Below are 17330 nucleotides of genomic sequence, written 5' to 3' on the forward strand. Positions count from 1 at the left end.
CGGGCAGCGGCGGAATCGGGAGACAGTCCCCAACGCAAAGAAAGGGGTTCCAAAGGCCTTTTGGGACGCTGAGCCTTAGCCTTCCTCTCCCTCCCTCCGCAGGAATGCCGTCGACTCAAAGGCGCTCCGGGCTGGGGCACCGCTTCAGGCGGACACAGCACAACCTCGCCCGAATTCTGGTCCGCAGTAACTGGATCTCTCCTTTAGGTGGCGCTGGGGGCCGCAGCCGCTGATTTCGGCGCGAGGCATCACGGGACTTGTAGTCTCGGAGGACGTACACCCACAGCGCTTGCGCACTGGCAAGGCGCGCACAGGCCCCCCCCCCATCAAGATTCCGGGTCCTTGTGAGGGGCAGTCCAGGCGACAGCGTTCCAACCACATACACCTCTCTCTCCTGCCGGGGACAAGCCGAATGCGGGGACGAATCTGCTCTGCGGGGGCCATCGTGGTGCCCTGGAAAGCGGCCGGAATAAGCAAACCCCCCCATTCCGGAAGTGAGCAGCTTTGAGCGCGGTGCATTGTGGGGGGCGTAGTCCTCTTTCCCAGGCGGTCCTTCGCGGCGTCCCCGGGGCCGACTCCGGAGCGCAGGCGGGCATCCGGGCTGGTGGCGCGGCGCGGGCCCGCAGGAAGCGTATTCTGGGCACGGGGCGCCGGGTCCGACCGGCTGCACTGGGCGGCAGTAGTGGGAGACCGCCCAAGGCCTCGCGCGGCGCCGCCCGTCGAGGGGCGGGCGGCGGGGGACAGACCGGGCCGTCGAAGGGCGCAGGAGGCCGGTGGGCCGGGCCGGGCCTCGCGGCGCAGCCATGCCTGGCTTTACGTGCTGCGTGCCAGGCTGCTACAACAACTCGCACCGGGACAAGGCGCTGCACTTCTACACGTTTCCCAAGGACGCTGAGTTGCGGCGCCTCTGGCTCAAGAACGTGTCCCGTGCCGGCGTCAGTGGGTGCTTTTCCACCTTCCAGCCCACCACGGGCCACCGTCTCTGCAGCGTTCACTTCCAGGGCGGCCGCAAGACCTACACGGTGCGCGTCCCCACCATTTTCCCGCTGCGCGGCGTCAACGAGCGCAAAGTAGCGCGCAGACCCGCGGGAGCCGCGGCCGCCCGCCGCCGGCAGCAGCAACAACAGCAGCAGCAGCAGCAGCAGCAGCAACAGCAGCAGCAGCAGCAGTCGTCGCCGTCCACCTCCACTGCCCAAACCGCCCAGCTGCAGCCTAACCTGGTGTCTGCCTCCGCGGCTGTGCTCCTCACCCTTCAGGCCGCTGTAGATAGCAGCCAGGCTCCGGGATCCGTGCCACCGGCGCCCACCACTCCCACTGGAGAAGACGTGAAACCCATCGACCTTACAGTGCAAGTGGAGTTCGCAGCCGCAGAGGGCGCAGCCGCCGCGGCCGCCGCTTCGGAGCTACAGGCTGCTACGGCAGGGCTGGAGGCCGCTGAATGCCCTATGGGCCCCCAGTTGGTGGTGGTAGGGGAAGAAGGCTTCCCTGATACTGGCTCCGACCACTCGTACTCCTTGTCGTCAGGCACCACGGAGGAGGAGCTCCTGCGCAAGCTGAATGAGCAGCGGGACATCCTGGCGCTGATGGAAGTGAAGATGAAGGAGATGAAGGGCAGCATCCGCCACCTGCGTCTCACCGAGGCCAAGCTGCGCGAAGAACTGCGCGAGAAGGATCGGCTGCTTGCCATGGCTGTCATTCGCAAGAAACACGGAATGTGAATGGGTCCCCCTGCGGCCTGCAGGACTCGTGGACTCCTTCCAGCCCAGGGGAACCTCAGGCCGCTATTGAACTCCTCTGTACTCCTGGGACACAGGTTGACAGTACTGAGGCTTAAGGCAGCTGGACTCTTGCTGGTGACCTGGCACCCTCACTTGTTTCCTCCTGAAGCGGGGCTGGGGCCTCAGACTCTGCACTGGTGACACCAGCAATTATGACTTTGTCTACCCTTCCTCCCCAGTTTATGTTGCAGATTCTGGTTAAGCAGAGGCTTCAGAACCACTGAACTTGAAACTTACCCCCTAGGGATGCAGGTGGGATGCCCCGGGACTATGGGTTTGGGAAAGCCACACCTTAAGGTTGGCAAGCAATCAGAGACAACTCTTCTCTGTGTAGTGATAAGAGATCCAAGTAACAGCAGTTATCCTCCTTTTCATGCTTTTCCTTCCCAGGTGCAGCCTTTGATTCTGATGGGGACTGGTAGATCTGTGCCTCTGCCTCCTGGGACCTCCCTCCCCTGGGGGCCATTTACCAGTGGGTCTGGGTAACCTGCTGATGGAGATCCAGCTTGCCGGGGACTTAGGTTTATCCTGTTTTGTTTGCTACTGGTTACAAATTCTATTTTCTGTACAATTAGTCAGACTAAAGTTTTCACTGTGTTTGTTTGGCAAAACAAATTAAACAAAAAGTAAGGTTTTTATTTGGGTTTCGCTATTTTATTTTTACAAAAACGTAGCTGAAATGTCCTTAAAACCTGGAGAAATAGGCCTCAGCCTATTTGAAAGACCTGGCTAACCCTGAAAGAAGAGATGCTTCAATGACCAGATTTCTCCGTAAAGGGCCCCCTAAGCATATGGATCCTGGCCTTATAAGGTCCTCAGAGTTCTGGCCCAACTTACTGTAAAGGGTTTGGAAACTGCAACAAATGGTCCCAGTTTGTCCATGGGTTATCTCCCTGTGTCCTAACAAGAAAGAGCAACTGAGAACTAAGCTGAATTGTGATAGTTCACCTCTGAGGATTTTGGATTCCCTCTTGAATTCTTAGCTGAAGTTGAATTTTGCTAACCCTTACATCCCTTAGGCCTAGCACAGCATCTGGTACACATGTGCTTGCAGTTCCTTAATAAACCAGTGAAGACCACAGCTGGAGCCAGCCATGGCTTCTTCAGGCACAAGGACTCTTGTACAGAAACCTTGACCTTGGTACACCTTCAGTGTGAAGGAGCTGGATCCTTGGCATTAAGGAGTTGGGATTTGTGACTTTGTGACTCATTTTCTTGGCTGCCTCTATTTTTCTTTAGATTGGATGTTGGAGGGGTGAGGGTGACATTTTTGTCTATAGCTTCAAGTAATTTAGCTCAAAGCCAATAGGGAGAGACAAATGCCTTTAAAGCAATGGGTTTTCTGTGGGTATTGAGGCACAAATGGACACTTTTCAGGCTCCATAAAATATAACTCCCTTCTCTGTGTTACTTATGGACAAAGCCCTGCATGGGGACTTGCCCTGAAGCAGTAAGCTGGTATGGTTCTAAAACTCTTTATCTATTTCCCTTCTGGTCCCTTGGCACTGAGTTGGGGAACAAGTCTCTAGTAGGGAAGGAGGGATGATGCGCCATAGGTTGTGTAGGTGCTTGGTTGGGAGAAAGGTTGGATCTCTGCCTTCCTAGGTTAGCACTGGCTGGTAATCAGGTGATGAAAGCATAACAGTGCCCTTTGTATGCCCCTTCTGGGTCAGTCTCTCACATGTCCCCACTCTTCTTCCTTGTAGTGAAGGCTTTTCCAGGGTCTAGCCATGCTCTTTCATATATCCTTGAGCTCCTATTGGTTGAAGGAACTTCTGCTGGTTCTGCTTTGGCCCTCTTGAACCTCTCAGCAGAACTCCTAGGGCTCTCCCTGGTGTGTGGAGGTTATGTGTACACACCTGTCCAGTGTTTTGGTTTGTTAGGGAGAGGAGGGTAGTTCACAGAGTAAGGGAGGTCACAGATGCTGATGCATCATAAGTAGGGCAATGCAGAGTTCTTACTGGCTGAGTAATAAGAGAAGTATGTAGTCAGGCAAAGTGTAATGTGGACAGACCTGGGATTTAATAAACAGAAGCCAGGCCTGGTCTTACCAGCCATTCCCAAGAGGGGTGGGATGGGAGTGGGCAAAGGTGTGAAACTCTTTTGGAAAAAGAGGAGTACTGAGTGATCTCTGGCCAGGAAGGAATGCTAGGAGCTGTCTGAAGAAGACTTACAGCCATTTCCCTTACCTGTGGTCCTCTAGGTTGGCTGCAGAGCCCTTTGCCCAGCACTGGCCTGACCTAGAGACAGACCTTACTTCAAATGTTTGCATTACCAAGGAACCAATGAAATGGGCATTGAAAGGACAGGGCAATGGGTGGGAGGACTATTTATAATCTGGTCACTTAAATCACGGGAAACTTGGGTGAGCCAACTATTTCTCTTTTCTCATTAGTAAAAATGAAACTTATAGCTGCCCTATCTGCTGCAAAAAAACCTTATGCGAATGTTCTGGAGACCCCTAACTGTACAAGTCTGAGAGTAACCTCTCCAGCCAAGCCTCACCTGAGGGGCCTTTGAGTCTCCAGCCCAAGAAGAGCCCAGCCTGCTCAAAACCAGCTCTGGCCCCGACTGGCCGTGGGGCAGGGCGCACAAATGTTGGGAGAGCAGAAGCCCTGGGTTCTGCCCGGCTGGCCAAGGCCATAAGGACCCAAATAGCCCAGGAGGCAGCCAAAGCTCCAAAGGGGAGGGGGCTTCGCCAGCGGAAACAGCCCAGGGGCCCAGGGAGGGGCGGCTGGGCCAGTTTGGGGCCAGGCCGGGCTCCCACAGGGGCGGGGCCAACCCCCACTAGCACACAGCCTGGGCGGGGCTGGACCAGCTGGGACCAGGCGACAGCTAAGCCCTGACCCTTGCCTGGCGCCAACCTCCACTGTTCCAGAGGCTTCCGCTAGACCACAATTCTCAGGGGCTCTCCCCGGCAGCCTCCCTCCCCGGCTTAGCCTCACCTCCCGCGCTGTGGGCCGTGTCTGGGCCTCCGCGCGTAGCACACTGGGAAATATAGTTTTCTTCCGGCGCACTTGTACCAGAAAGGGGAGCGGTGGAACTGCGTTTCCCAGAGTGCAACGGGGCGGACGAGGGAAGGCAGGGGGGAAGGGACAGTCGGTCGCAGACCGCGCTGGGTTGCCGCCGCCGCTGCCGCCATCGTGCCAGCCCCTCGGGTGAGTGTCGGTGCCAGCACGCCGGGGCGGGGGCTGGGCCGCAGGAGCCGCTTTCCAGGCCGCCCGGAGGCTCCGCTGAAAGTCCCCCGGCGGCCCCTCCCATCCCCACCCCAGCGGCCCGAAGCCGCGCGGGGCCCGGGCCATGTGTCGCGCGCAGCTCCGCCTCCCGCCGGTCCTCTGAGGCGGCGGCCGTGGGGAACGCAGAGAGAGCCAGCCAGGCGCCTATCCCGGAGGTACCGTGCCCGTGGCTGGTGCACCGTACTGCGCCATGGCCAGGCCTTTTTCTGTGGTCGGGATCATCCGGATGGGGCTTTCAGGGCCCCGCCCCGTCTGGCCTGGCCCGGCCTGCTCGAGTCCGGCAAGCTCTGCAGGCGGACTAGCGGGCAGACCCCAGCCCCACATCCTGCCACCCGCCTGCGAAGGATCCGGGGACGGGCAGCGCCACCCGGCCCGCTCCAGAGTCAGCATGGGTAAGGGCGCCCGCCTGCCACAGCCGGGGCTTGGGACCCTTACCCGGTTCCTGTCCATAGCCCGGCTAGGGTGTAGGTGAACGCTCCCCTGCTTGTCTGCCTCCTGGGAGTGCACGAAACCTACCGCTCCTTCGGTGGAACCTATGCTAGGGGAGGGCAGGGTCAGAGAATCGGGCGGGAGGGGGTTCCACGTGGGACTTTTTAGCCCTGGCCAGCCTTGGAGGATCTGGGCCTGATTTGGTGAGGCGGCTCCAGGCTGGTAGGCCCAGCCTCCGCCCTTCTGTATCAGTGATCAGGCCCCAACTCTGGGTGGATCGGCTGGCTGTGTTAGTGTAGGAAGGGAGGAGGAAAACGAAGGAGGTGAGGTTAGATGTGTAAGCCTCCAGGGCACAGCCTAACCTTCACGTCTGCTCCTTCCAGAGGCAGCATTAGAATTGCCCCACAGTAGTGGATGATTCCATAAGAACTGGGTGATAAGGTGGGACTTAATGTAGGGGGAAGTAGAATCCAGGCTTGAGGCCCATGAGCCCAGTGCCAAATCAGGTGTTGCTGCAATGGGCTTTGGCGATAGGGCACATTTGAGCTGTAGGGCTCAGGTTCAGACTCTGGGGTCCTTCTGAAGCTTGGATGGCAGAACTAGGCCTGGAAGCTGCAGAAAGTCAGGATTGTCATCACTTGCTTCTCACTTCCCAACAGCCGAAGCTGCCTATGAACAGGCAGGAAGCTGGTTGTGCCTCACGAAATTGCCCTTAAAGATGGCACCAGAGACACCATTGAGTTGTGGGACAAGAGTCTTATCTAGCCAGAGAGTATTATCCTGACTGGCTTCGTAAAGCCACCTCTGATTGAGTGATGATAAATTTAGGAACTGGTCCTGAGAAGACCGTGGGACTTGGGGGAGAGATAGCTTGTCAAACCTTTTTTTTCTTCCTTGAGTATTTCCTCAGATAATGTTTTTTTGGTCGTTGTGTTCTTGACTTGGAAGTTTTCGTATATTTGAATTGCTCTGCCTAGTCATTCTCACTGGTCAAGAAGAACAGGCAAGGATGTTGCTCACATCTCGCCAGGGCCTGCCTTCTATCTGGACTCAACTCTCCTAGTCCACGGACTGGCCCATGAGAACATGAAAGTCAAGTTCGTCCAGCAGGTTCAGGAGAGACCCAGTTTGCCAGTGGAGGTGGGCAATAAGGAGGGACTACCCACAGGACACATAGAGGGTCAGTGAGGTGGAATCTCTTAGAACTAGAAGCAGTTATTTCAAGACCCTCTCTAGATTGTCTGGATTGGTACTTCCAGAGTCACAAGTTTCAGATGAACTAGGATTATGGCTGTGGAGTAGTTTGCATATCTCAAGGTCCTGGGTGGCTTGACCACAAGGATTTTCTTCAGGATCAAAAAGATACTGTTCCTTCTTCAAGGTTAATCAAGAGTAGGAGGAATTCAGATCCCTCCCTCTCATGCCAACCCCTAGTAGTTCCCTGTAACTTCTTTGTCTGGGATCATCCTGACCCTAAGAAGTCCTTCACCTTTCTAGAGAACTTGGCAGGCCATCTAGGTCTCGGAGATAAGAAGAGAGCCATGAGGTTCTCCAGGACTTATCTGTGCTCTCTATTCATGTAGGGCTAACTTGGAAGTAGGGCCTGACAAGGGGTAGTGGGATATGGCTACACAAGCATGGGCAGGGTGTCAGGATGTTTGAGTTCTCAAGCAGCTCAAAATTGGGTCCCTTAGTGACTAGAGGCCCACCTCTCCCCTCTGAGCCACATCTCGCTTTATTCTGCCGTCTTTGCAGTTGAAGGGTTGGGAGGGGATGAATGATTTAAGAGAGACACAGAATTCTCCAGAACTGGAAGCCACCTTGTATGAATCCCTTAAGGAGGCATTAGTATCTTGCTTGCAATTATTTTTTTCTCCTTTCTTGCCAATGATTAATTTTACTCAGCAGCCATTCTTTGGGCCCTCTCTGTGTGTCAGGCTCTCGGCTGAGGCTGGAGGTAGAAAAATGAATCCTGTCCAATCCTGGTGCTAGGGAAAGGAGGTCACAGTAGTGGGGATGATGGGATTGTTGAGGGCTAAGTTGAAGGGACCTGTACAGGGGCTCATAATCTTTTGCAGAAGATGGGGCTATCAGAGCACCAAAGAGAAAAGGCTATTAGTGGGCCCACCCTCCTCTGCAGTGACTGGCAGGAACACTGAGAGAGGTACATTTCCAGATTATGGGCACAGGACAGTCTGGGGTCCCTTGAGTGAGGCTGTCAGCTGCTTCAAATTGCTGTGTCTGATGGAGTCTAGCTGCTGGCTTCTAGGGCCTGCTTCTCCTGAGTCCCCCAGGGGTCTCTGTTGGGTGTTCTCACAGTGCCTGGGAATCTCACCAGCATTTTGTTGTCTGTGGCCTTCTAATCCCCTGTCTGTAGCATGAGTTTGTGTCTTCTGCCCCTTTCACTAAGAGGCTTTTGTGGTCACCTTCATTCATGTGCCAAATAGTTGTTCCTTAGTGGTACATCAGGGCATCTTCCTAGGGTGCCAGATGGAGGAAGCTTCCCCAGAGATGAAAGATTCAGCAGGGAGGCTCTTTGGGTATTCCTTCAACAGATGGCCTTGCCTAGGGGGTTACAAAGGGGGACAGGAGCCACCAGGGACTTTGGAAATGCCAGTAGTGTTTATTTTTATCATTATTATTTGTTTATTTCTTAAAGACAGGATCTCTCTGTCTCTCTTTCTCTCTCTCTCTCTCTCTCTCTTTCTCTCTCTCTCTCTCGCTCTCTCGTCACTGAGGCTGGAGTACAGTGCATGATCATAGCTCACTGTAACCTGGAACTCCTGGGCTGAAGTGATCCTCCTGCTCTCAGCCTCCTCAGTAGCTGAGAATACAGATGCACCATCATACCTGGCTAATTTTTAAAAATTTTCACTCTTGTCCAGGCTGGTCTCAAACTCCTGGCCTCAAGCAATCCTTCCTTGCCCTCCCAAAGTGCTGGGAGCCACCTCGCCTGACAATATTGCTTTAGAATCCAATTCAGGCGGTCCTCATTGAGGCCTTCAGGACCAGAGGAGTAGTCCTTTTGGGGCAAAGGGAGCGAATCTAAATTTTCCACTGGGTAAACATTGAAAGTGAGGCAGGATTTCTTTGGGGTGGGGTTGAGCTGAACGTTGTGCTGGGCTTTTTTCTTTTTTTAAGTTAACATTTTCTGATGGGCCATTTGAGGATATATTTGTGTGTTTGGAGTTCAGTTTGAGTTGGCTGCCCCCATCTCAGCTTTAAGATTCTGTGATTCTCTTCCCTTGACCATATGTGGCAGGAATTCTTCAATCCCTCCCTGAGGGAGGCAGCAGCGTGTAGATTATCCCTAGAGTGACTTCCAGTCTGTGCGATATGATCATTCTGGTCGGTACCCTGGCCACTAAGCTGGTGTGGCACCCTCTTCCTTCTCACCCTGTCAGCTGGACTGTGTCCTCCTGGGCAGAATGCTTTGCTCAGGCCTTGCTGTGGCTGGGATAATGTCTTAGTGGCCAAGGAAGAGGGGCATGAGGGCCAGGGTGGCCTGCTCAGTGGCCCCAGGGCTCCTACTGCCAGCTGACCTATGACCAAGAACTTCCTTTCACTGTCCTGAGTGTTACTCCTTACTTGTTGCTAAAATCTGTATGCCAACTCCCTGAGCCCCCAGGCTGGAGACAAGGCGAATGGAGACCCTCCTACATGAGAGATGTCTGGGGTGCCTGGAAACTGAAGGCTGTTTGCCTCAGTATTCTCAGAAAACTGTGGCAATTCCAGAATGTTTGTTTCTTAAAGCCTGAGATACTCCATCAGAACCACTGGTGCTCACCAGTACAGAAACTGGAGAGCCTGCTGCCATGGGGAGGGAACTCTGTGGAATTGTTTCCACTCGCAGGTGGTTTCAAGGCTAGGAGGGTACAAGTTCTCAGTCATTCCTATGGTGGAAACCTGCTTTGACCTACGGAGTACGTGCTCATGTATCTCCCGTCCTAAGGTGTGTGGAGCTTAATGATTTCAGGGGAAGACAAAAGGCTTGGGCTCCATTCCTTGTCATCCGGTTTTGCCACCTATGTGCTTTCTGCTGCCTCCCATTGGCTCTCATCTATTCCAATCTTGGCCAATTTCATGGGCATTCTAATGTTATGCCAGTGGCCTTGTGTGCTCTTGAGTTCTTCCTTAACCTCTTAGAGTCTCTGTTTCCTCAGCTACAAAGTGAATATATTCATACCAGCTTTACAGGGCCTGTTGCGAGGCTCAAGTGAGAACACACGGGGGTGACTTACAGGTGGCATTCCTTCCAGCACCCTCCGGGCTCCACAGTCATCCCTTTATTCCCTGCTCTTCTCGGTCTTAGGGTGTCACAGCAGTGTTGGCCAGGCCACAGGAGTAGTCATTTAGGAGTCTCAGGCCCCTCTATGGGAGCCAAGTGCATATGTACCTGACTGGCAGGTTCATGGCCTGAGGCTCAATTCATGGATGGGAGCTATTCAGAAGGACTGAGACCCCAAAGGTCTGAGCCACCTGGGAAAGGAGGTTATGCAGGGAGTCAGTGCAGAGCAGAGAGCCCAGAATGCAGGTCTTGGGGTTCAGCTTCTGACAGGGCAGCACAGGTTCTCTAGAGACCTCCCTCCAGGTAGAAGACAAGGAAAGGTTCGTTGGGATGCTGGGGGCACTTAGACCTCAGGTATCACCCCCAGGAAAGGGTTATTTCTTGGCCAGCCATCTGGGCTGATTTCTCTCCATACTTCGGGCATGGCAGTGGTGGGCCAGGCAGTTTCCATCCCTGGATCTAGGCCTGCTCCATGGTGTGGCCTCCCTGCAGGGAGCTGAAGTACCTACCTTCTCCCTAGCTGTTGCCCTAGTATTTACCTAGGAACTGATAAGTCCTTGAAGCTGGTCCTCCTGCTTCATATCCTCTCCTAACATCCCATAGCTACTGATGAGGAGACAGAGCCAGAGGGTCACTCCCTAAGGGAGAGGTAGAGCACGCTGGAGGCCAGATCTTTGAGGGTGTGGCTGTGTGACTGCTGTTCAGCCACAGCTGCCCCTTGGGTGACCAGGACTTGGGAGTGGGAGGGGTTTGGGGCCAAGCCACAGACAGTAGCTGGGTGAATGACAAAGAATTGTTTGCTGACAACTTGGACAGAAGGTGTGGGTGGTGGGGAAGTGGGTCACTGGGCTACTTAAATTGAGCAGGGTTTGCCCAGAACTCACTCCTCCTCCAGAGAAGGGCTGGCCGCTCAGCCTAGGCACCTGTGCATTCATGCTCTTTGGCAACAAACAATTATTGAGGGCTGGGCCATGGGAGTAGGGGTGACTGGGGGGCCTGGTCAGGCAGATAGACAATAAACAAATAGCTAAGTGTGACAACTCATGCAGTGGTAAGTGCTAAGAAGACAATACAGGAAGTGGAATGAATAACTAGACAGCTACTTTAGACTGACTGGTCAGGGAAGGTGTCTGTGGGGAGTTGACATTTGAGCTGACACAAGTGACAAGGTGCCAGACACATGATGGTCTAGTGGGGAGAATGATTCAGGTAGAAGGTGCAGCAGTTGCAAAGTCCTCTGGCGAGAACAAGCTCAACATGTTCCAGAAAGAGGAAAATGCCCAGTATGGGTGCAGAGGAGGGGAGGGAGTGGGTGGCAAATGATGAGTTTGGACAGCCAGGAAGGCCAGGTCTCTCAGGGCCTTGAAGACAGTAAAGTAGTTGAGACTGTTCCAGGTGCCATGGGAAGTCACTGGAGGGCCGTGGGGAGGGGCAGCTTTTTCCTGAAGGACGAGCACCCTGCAATGCCTTCCTGTTTTTGGTTGCTGCCGCCCTTTTCCCCTGTCCCTCCATAAGACATTTCTGTGCTCTGGGGTTTAAGCCACATGGGCTGTCTGTCCCACCTGTTGGAGGAGTCCTTCCCAGTCCCTGCTTCAGGGCTATGTTTGGGGCCTGGCAGGCAGTAGGTGTAAGGGGAATTGGCCACACCAGGACCTCACTGTGGTCTGGGCGCATCTGCTGGCATTCCCCACAGACCTCCGTGAGGGCCCTCAAACATGCGAGCATCTTTCTGTGTGCCCGTCTGAAAGGAGTGATGTCACCTTCCCCATCGCTATTCTGCTCCTGTCCCTGCCCCAGGCCCAGCTAGGCCAGGATCTATCTCTCCTTTGCTGAGATGGTAGAGCAGGGTTGTGACTTTGAGAGCTGAGGTCACAGCTTTCATCCTCCATGAAAACGCCTGTCGTTTGGGGCTCTGGGTTTGATGTTTAACTCTTCCACTTGATGCCTCTGTTTGGAGACACAAGTGCCGAATCAGGACCACTTTGTCAATCTCTGAGAAAGCCAAACTTAGAGGTTGGAGCTTCAGCCCTGTGTGCCCCGGAGCTCTCACTGATGGGGTCTGTTATTTTTATCTCCAGACCCAGGTCCTCTCTGGGAGTCCTGGCTCTGGATCCACCACACCTGGTCAGTCCAATTCCACCGTTTATCAACTGCCATCCTTGAGCAAGTTGGAATTGGCCAACCTCTCTGAGTCTCCTTTTACTCATCTCTGACACAGGTGTTGACTCATAGGGAGCAAATGCACATAAAGCTCTTTGCACATTTCTGTACCTAATATGCATTAGTGAAAATGAGATGTTCTCAGCCAGACACTGCTATTTTGAATTTTGAAGTTTTTCTGTTGTCTAATGAGATCTCCTGAGCTAGAGGTTTTAACCTTGGGTCTATGACTGAACCCCAAGGAGTCTGAACAACCTGAAATTATTCATCAGACTGGGGCATCTCTGCCTCTGTGCAAATGTACTGGGAGAGAGCCACAGTTTCTGAGACATTCTTAGAGGGTCTTTGCACCCACAGAGACCTAAAGGTCAGTGGAGGCTGATGCTCAGTGGGCAGGAGGTCACCAAGGTCTTTTCTGCTCCTCGAGGAGCCTGGCCTCAGTCAGCCTGCGGACTGTTGGGGTGAAGCAGGAGATGGCGTGGTCAGCGGCGCTCAGAAGAGCTGTAGGAGAAGCCGTCGTGATGAAGGTCAGTCGCTAATCTGATGTGAGGCTGTCCCTGAGCCTTGGCATTTTGTTTCTTTCCAGGCTGCTTCCACTGTAAATGTGTTAGAAACAAGGTCAGGGCTTGCTGGCCATTCTGGGGAACATCTTCCCAGCCTGGCCTATCCCCATCCCCTATACTGCATGGGGACAGGAGGGGGGCTGTGCACTCTGCTTCTTTTTTTGGACTCAGGAATGCTGCCTCCCAGCCATGAGTTGAAAGCTTTGTGGGAGGTTTGGCGTCAGAAACTATAAATTCTGTAGTTTGCTGTGTCACATTCTATGCCAGGAGATGGGGGGAGTGGGGGGGAGTGTGTGTGTGGCACGAACAGCACCAGAACCCTCACAGCCCAGAGCCACAGTGCTCTCAGGCAGGGGAGTAGGGCCTGGGTATGTTGATAGAGTGTGCTCAGGGGGGTGGGGGTCACCGTTTGAGTCTGAGGAGTCCCAAGTAGATGGGGTCTGAACATCGACTTGGAGGAAGAACAGGAACTGACAAGGCAGATGAGGGGAAGGAGGACGTCCCAGCAGGGGGAGTCACCTGTGCAGAAATCACAGTGAGCAAGCTCTTGGCGAATTGTGGTGTGTTTGTGTGTAGAGCTGGATCTAGGCAGGAGAACATGGCTGCAGAGATGGGGACAAGTGTGGATGGCCACCTGCGGAGCCAAGGGGGTTTGGCCTTTAACCCAAAGGTGAGGGTATTGTAGGGGAGGGACATGGCCAGCTTTGTGATTTACAGTGTTGCAAAGTTAGCAGAAAGCAAGCACTGGCCTCAGCCAGAGGACCCGGTGTCAGCACTGATGCACTGGATGACAGTGGAGTCTGACCACGTGGCTGTTGTGATCACTACGTGGAAATAACATAGGAAGGTCAAGCAGGCCTCAATCCATGTAGTTTTGCAGGTTCCTCCCCACGTTTCCTGGGAGCCCCTAAACTGTCCTGTTCCTGAGAGATCTAACTCTGCCCCACCAGGCCAGAGGGCCCTTCTGTTCCTCCATCCCTCCACCTCACTTCCCCCTGCCACTACTTCAGCCAGGTACTTTTAGCATTAGAAAGTTATCACACCATTAAGAACAATATTGAAAAAGGAAAAAACATGCCCGTACTTCCTCCGTCCCACCATGCGATGGCACTTTTCTTGTCTTTGGGTCAGCTTCCAGCCTTAGTTTACCTCACCTTTCGTCTCTAGCTCCCTGGTTTCCTGTTCTATCTCTTTTCATTCCCCCTACACACTTGCTGATGCTACTTCTGATCGGCATACTCCTTTTCCAAGACTTTCCCTGAGAGCTGCCCAACCTTGCTGTAGGCCAAGGGCAGAGGGACAGATGGCCGTCATGCAGTCCTCCAGCTTCTTCCCTGCCCCCAGAACTCCTGCGGCACACCAGGGTCGGGGCATAGCAGTGCCAGGGTGGAGGGGCCAGGATGCAGGGGTAGGGAGCTGTGCTCTGCCTCAGGAGCACCAGGTTTGTGTGTGAGTACAGCCACAGTCAGACTCCTTGGCTATGCGACTAAGACAGCAGCTGAGACTAGGTGTGATCCCGAGCTTTTCCCCACTTGTTGATTGGTTTTTTGGCAGAATGTGAACTAGGACAAATCTTATGTTCCTGTGTAGCAGGCGTGGCTGGATCCAAGCTTTCCCCTCTGCTCGCTTTAGACTTTCCTGGACATTTCCTACTCATCCCAGCACTGAGCTTCTATTTTTAGTGCCACTACCCCCTAGGAGATCAAAAATAAAGCTGGCTTAGCTTCCTGGCCCCTCATTGGCTGGAGTGGAGTCACAGGGTGGGGGACTGCCTGCGTTGTCACTGTTCCCCTACACAGTCCCTCCCTGCTGGTTCCTTGGGCCTTGGGTGAAGTGACTGGGACTGGAATGAGCTAGCACTTACCATGTTGAGCTGAGAGCTTTACCACATCCCCTTAGTCAAACTTCACAGCCACCAGCAATGTCAGGGTTACCCATCCCTGTCTTACAGAGGAAGAGGCCAAGGCCCTAAGAAGGGCAGTGACTTGCATCAGATCCCACCACTGCGAATGGTTGTCTGCTTGACCTCCCCCCTGCTTGGGTTCAGAGTCTTACCATCAGGACGTTGGAGTGGGCTCCTTTATAGTCAGAGACAGCTATAGAACAACACATAGGTCTGTAGTCATGGGATCCGCAGTGAGATGTGGACTTCCCTACCTAGGAGGAGCCTAGCAAAGCCAGAGTGGCTCTCACCTGGGGACTGGGTTTTCCATCCAGCGTCCTTGGGGCCATGCTCTGTAGTTGGGAGGGGGACTCCCCGCCCTCTCAGAGACCCACGAGAGGCAGCCCCTTGGGATGAAGGTAATGCTGGCATGGGGAGACTTGAAGAGACACATTTTTCCCTCACAGCTTCCATTTCCCCTTCCCACACCCCTCAGCTCTGGCTGATCCCTCTGAACTCCTCATCTCTGACACAGGTGTTGACTCATAGGGAGCAAATGCACATAAAGCTCTTTGCGGCTAATTTTTTCTATATATTTTTAGTTGTCCAATTAATTTCTTTCTAATTTTAGTAGAGCGTCACTTACTGTTTTTGTGAGAAGTGGGGCCCAGGCCGGGCGCGGTGGCTCACGCCTGTAATCCTAGCACTCTGGGAGGCCGAGGCAGGCGGATTGTTTGAGCTCAGGAGTTCGAAACCAGCCTGAGCAAGAGCGAGACCCCGTCTCTACTAAAAATAGAAAGAAATTAATCGGACAACTAAAAATATATAGAAAAAATTAGCTGGGCATGGTGGCACATGCCTGTAGTCCCAGCTACTCGGGAGGCTGAGGCAGGAGGATCGCTTGAGCCCAGGAGTTTGAGGTTGCTGTGAGCTAGGCTGACGCCACGGCACTCTAGCCCGGGCAACACAGTGAGACTCTGTCTCAAAAAAAAAAAAAAAAAAATGGGGCCTGAGGGGCCATTGCCCTCCACCGTCACTGGGTCTTCTTCCACTTGCCAGCAAAGTCCTGGGACAGTGTTGGGGACCCAAGGGCTGCAACAGAAAGCATGCCACACGGAGACATCAGTAGCTCCTGGACTGTAACATGGGAAGAACAGTAATAACTGTGGCCTTATTGGTTGTTGAGAGGATTGAATGAGAAGATATGGGGGCTTAGCTCCTACTTCAAGGCCTCCTTATTGGACGTGGAAGGGCCTACTCCGACCTTCCTTTGTGAAGCACACCCCTGCCGTGTGCTTCACAACCCTGGCACCCCTCTGTCTCATCAATAAGGAGCTCCTTAAAGGAAAGGCTGAGTCTGGTCCACCTCTGGGCTCCAGCACTTGTCTGGCTTGGGAGGGGTCTGCTATCAGTTCCCCAGGGCCTCTCCATGTACCCTGAGGGAACAGACCTCAGCAGAGGACTCCCTGCTCCAGGAGACCAGGGAGGGGTTGGGGGGTCAGCGACTAGTCATCTGCTCTTGCAGTACCAATGCTTCCCTGTCTGTCTTGTTGGTCTTGCAGGTCTCAGCGAGGCTGGGTGACGCTCCAGAATGGGAGACAAGCCAATTTGGGAGCAGATTGGATCCAGCTTCATTCAACATTACTACCAGTTATTTGATAATGATAGAACCCAACTAGGCGCAATTTACGTAAGTCTCCAGCTTTAGGGCCAGAATAGGACCCCAGGGGATAGATTTGGATGTTGGACCATTCCATCCAGTTCACAAATTCTGGCAGTCCTTGCTGGACTGGCTACACCTCTCTATCTGAGTTTTTGTCCCTGGGACAGGGGGCCTGAGGCATGGCCCAACTGCCTGGTCCATACTTTTACCTCTGTCATCTTCCATAAGAGTGGGAATCCTGGGATTCTGGGCAGGATGTTCTGGGCTTGCCATTGCATGTGGCCAGCATCTTGTCAGTGCTCATGGTCCTGGGAGTGCCTCTGTTCCTGATTATATAGCAACAGGCAGAGGCTAGGGCTCATGGTGCCCTCTGGGGCCAGTCGCCATGAGTATCTTCAGTGCAAAGCTGAGCTCTCCTGGAGGCCCCAGCTCCAGTTTCCTTTTGGGACCTGAAGCCCTGAATGCTCATGGGAAACAAATGGGCTTAGCCCAGAAAGGCTGATGTGTCCTTTGAGAAACTCTGCTATGCAGGCATTGTTTGCTGCTATTTTGATGATGTTCATATACATCAAGAACTACTTGTACTTGACCCTGCCCTAGATTTGGTCACAGAAATGTGATTGATCCAGCAGGTCTGCCCAGGATGAGGGCGATAAGAGTCTTCTAAGCATAGCTGTAGAGCCTGGCTGGGCTGACTGAGGTCTTTTGTGTCTGCTTCCAAAAAGTTAAGAGTCCATTCAGAAATTTTGAAAAAAAGAAAGGAATCTTACCAATGGAAGACCAAATCCAGCACAGACATTATTTGGTTGTCATTATCATCGTAGAGAATTTTTAAAAACTTAAACTGCTCTGGCTCTGGGGTCCTGGCACTTCTGCTTCATTGTCTCTTAATTAAGGCAGGCCTGACCCAGAGGAGAGAGTTAGCAAGGTCCTAAAGAGCACTTTTATGTTCATTGTTTCGTAATCCTCTGCACATTACCCCTTTGAAGATTAGGAAACTGAGGCTCAGAAATGTAAGTAATTTACCTAATGTCACAGCTGGTAAGTAGCAGAGGCCCTTTTGAGTTCTGCCTCTGAAGGCTGTGGACGTGAAGATTTGGGGGTGCAGATGTGGAATTTTGACTCTTGGTGGTAGGGAGGTCCCAGACTAGACCTTGGGAGGCCTTGTCAGCTTCCATCCCTCACTGACCCCATGGGTGCCCAGGAAGGCTAGTTTGAAGGGCCACTGTGGCACTCAGCCTGAGTTCTGGAGATGGTGATGAACATACAGGATGTTTCCAAGTTCTTTCTGATGACTTCTGTGGGACTGATGCTGACTGATCATGCAGTAG

The 17330-nt window shown here is 53.5% G+C and overlaps 2 protein-coding genes across 2 annotated transcripts in view; both read left to right on the forward strand.

Annotated features, from left to right (window-relative positions):
- The first annotated feature begins 523 nt into the window (after nt 1-523).
- THAP11 (THAP domain containing 11) lies at nt 524-2416 on the forward strand. The gene has a single exon (XM_012660553.1). It carries the CDS (start codon nt 804-806, stop codon nt 1716-1718), a length of 915 nt encoding a protein of 304 aa, XP_012516007.1. The 5' UTR covers nt 524-803; the 3' UTR covers nt 1719-2416.
- Nucleotides 2417-4832: 2416 nt separating this feature from the next.
- Nucleotides 4833-17330, forward strand: part of NUTF2 (nuclear transport factor 2) — a 16093-nt gene continuing 3595 nt past the window's right edge. Inside the window, exons 1-2 of the mRNA XM_012660554.1 lie at nt 4833-4936; nt 15899-16026. Of these exons, the coding sequence (XP_012516008.1) occupies nt 15928-16026 (99 nt within the window). The 5' untranslated portion in view covers nt 4833-4936; nt 15899-15927. The remainder of the gene's footprint in view (nt 4937-15898; nt 16027-17330) is intronic.

This window comes from Propithecus coquereli, unplaced genomic scaffold, assembly GCF_000956105.1.
Source record: "Propithecus coquereli isolate 6110/MARCELLA unplaced genomic scaffold, Pcoq_1.0 Scaffold67, whole genome shotgun sequence".
NCBI classification, from domain to species: Eukaryota; Metazoa; Chordata; class Mammalia; order Primates; family Indriidae; genus Propithecus; species Propithecus coquereli.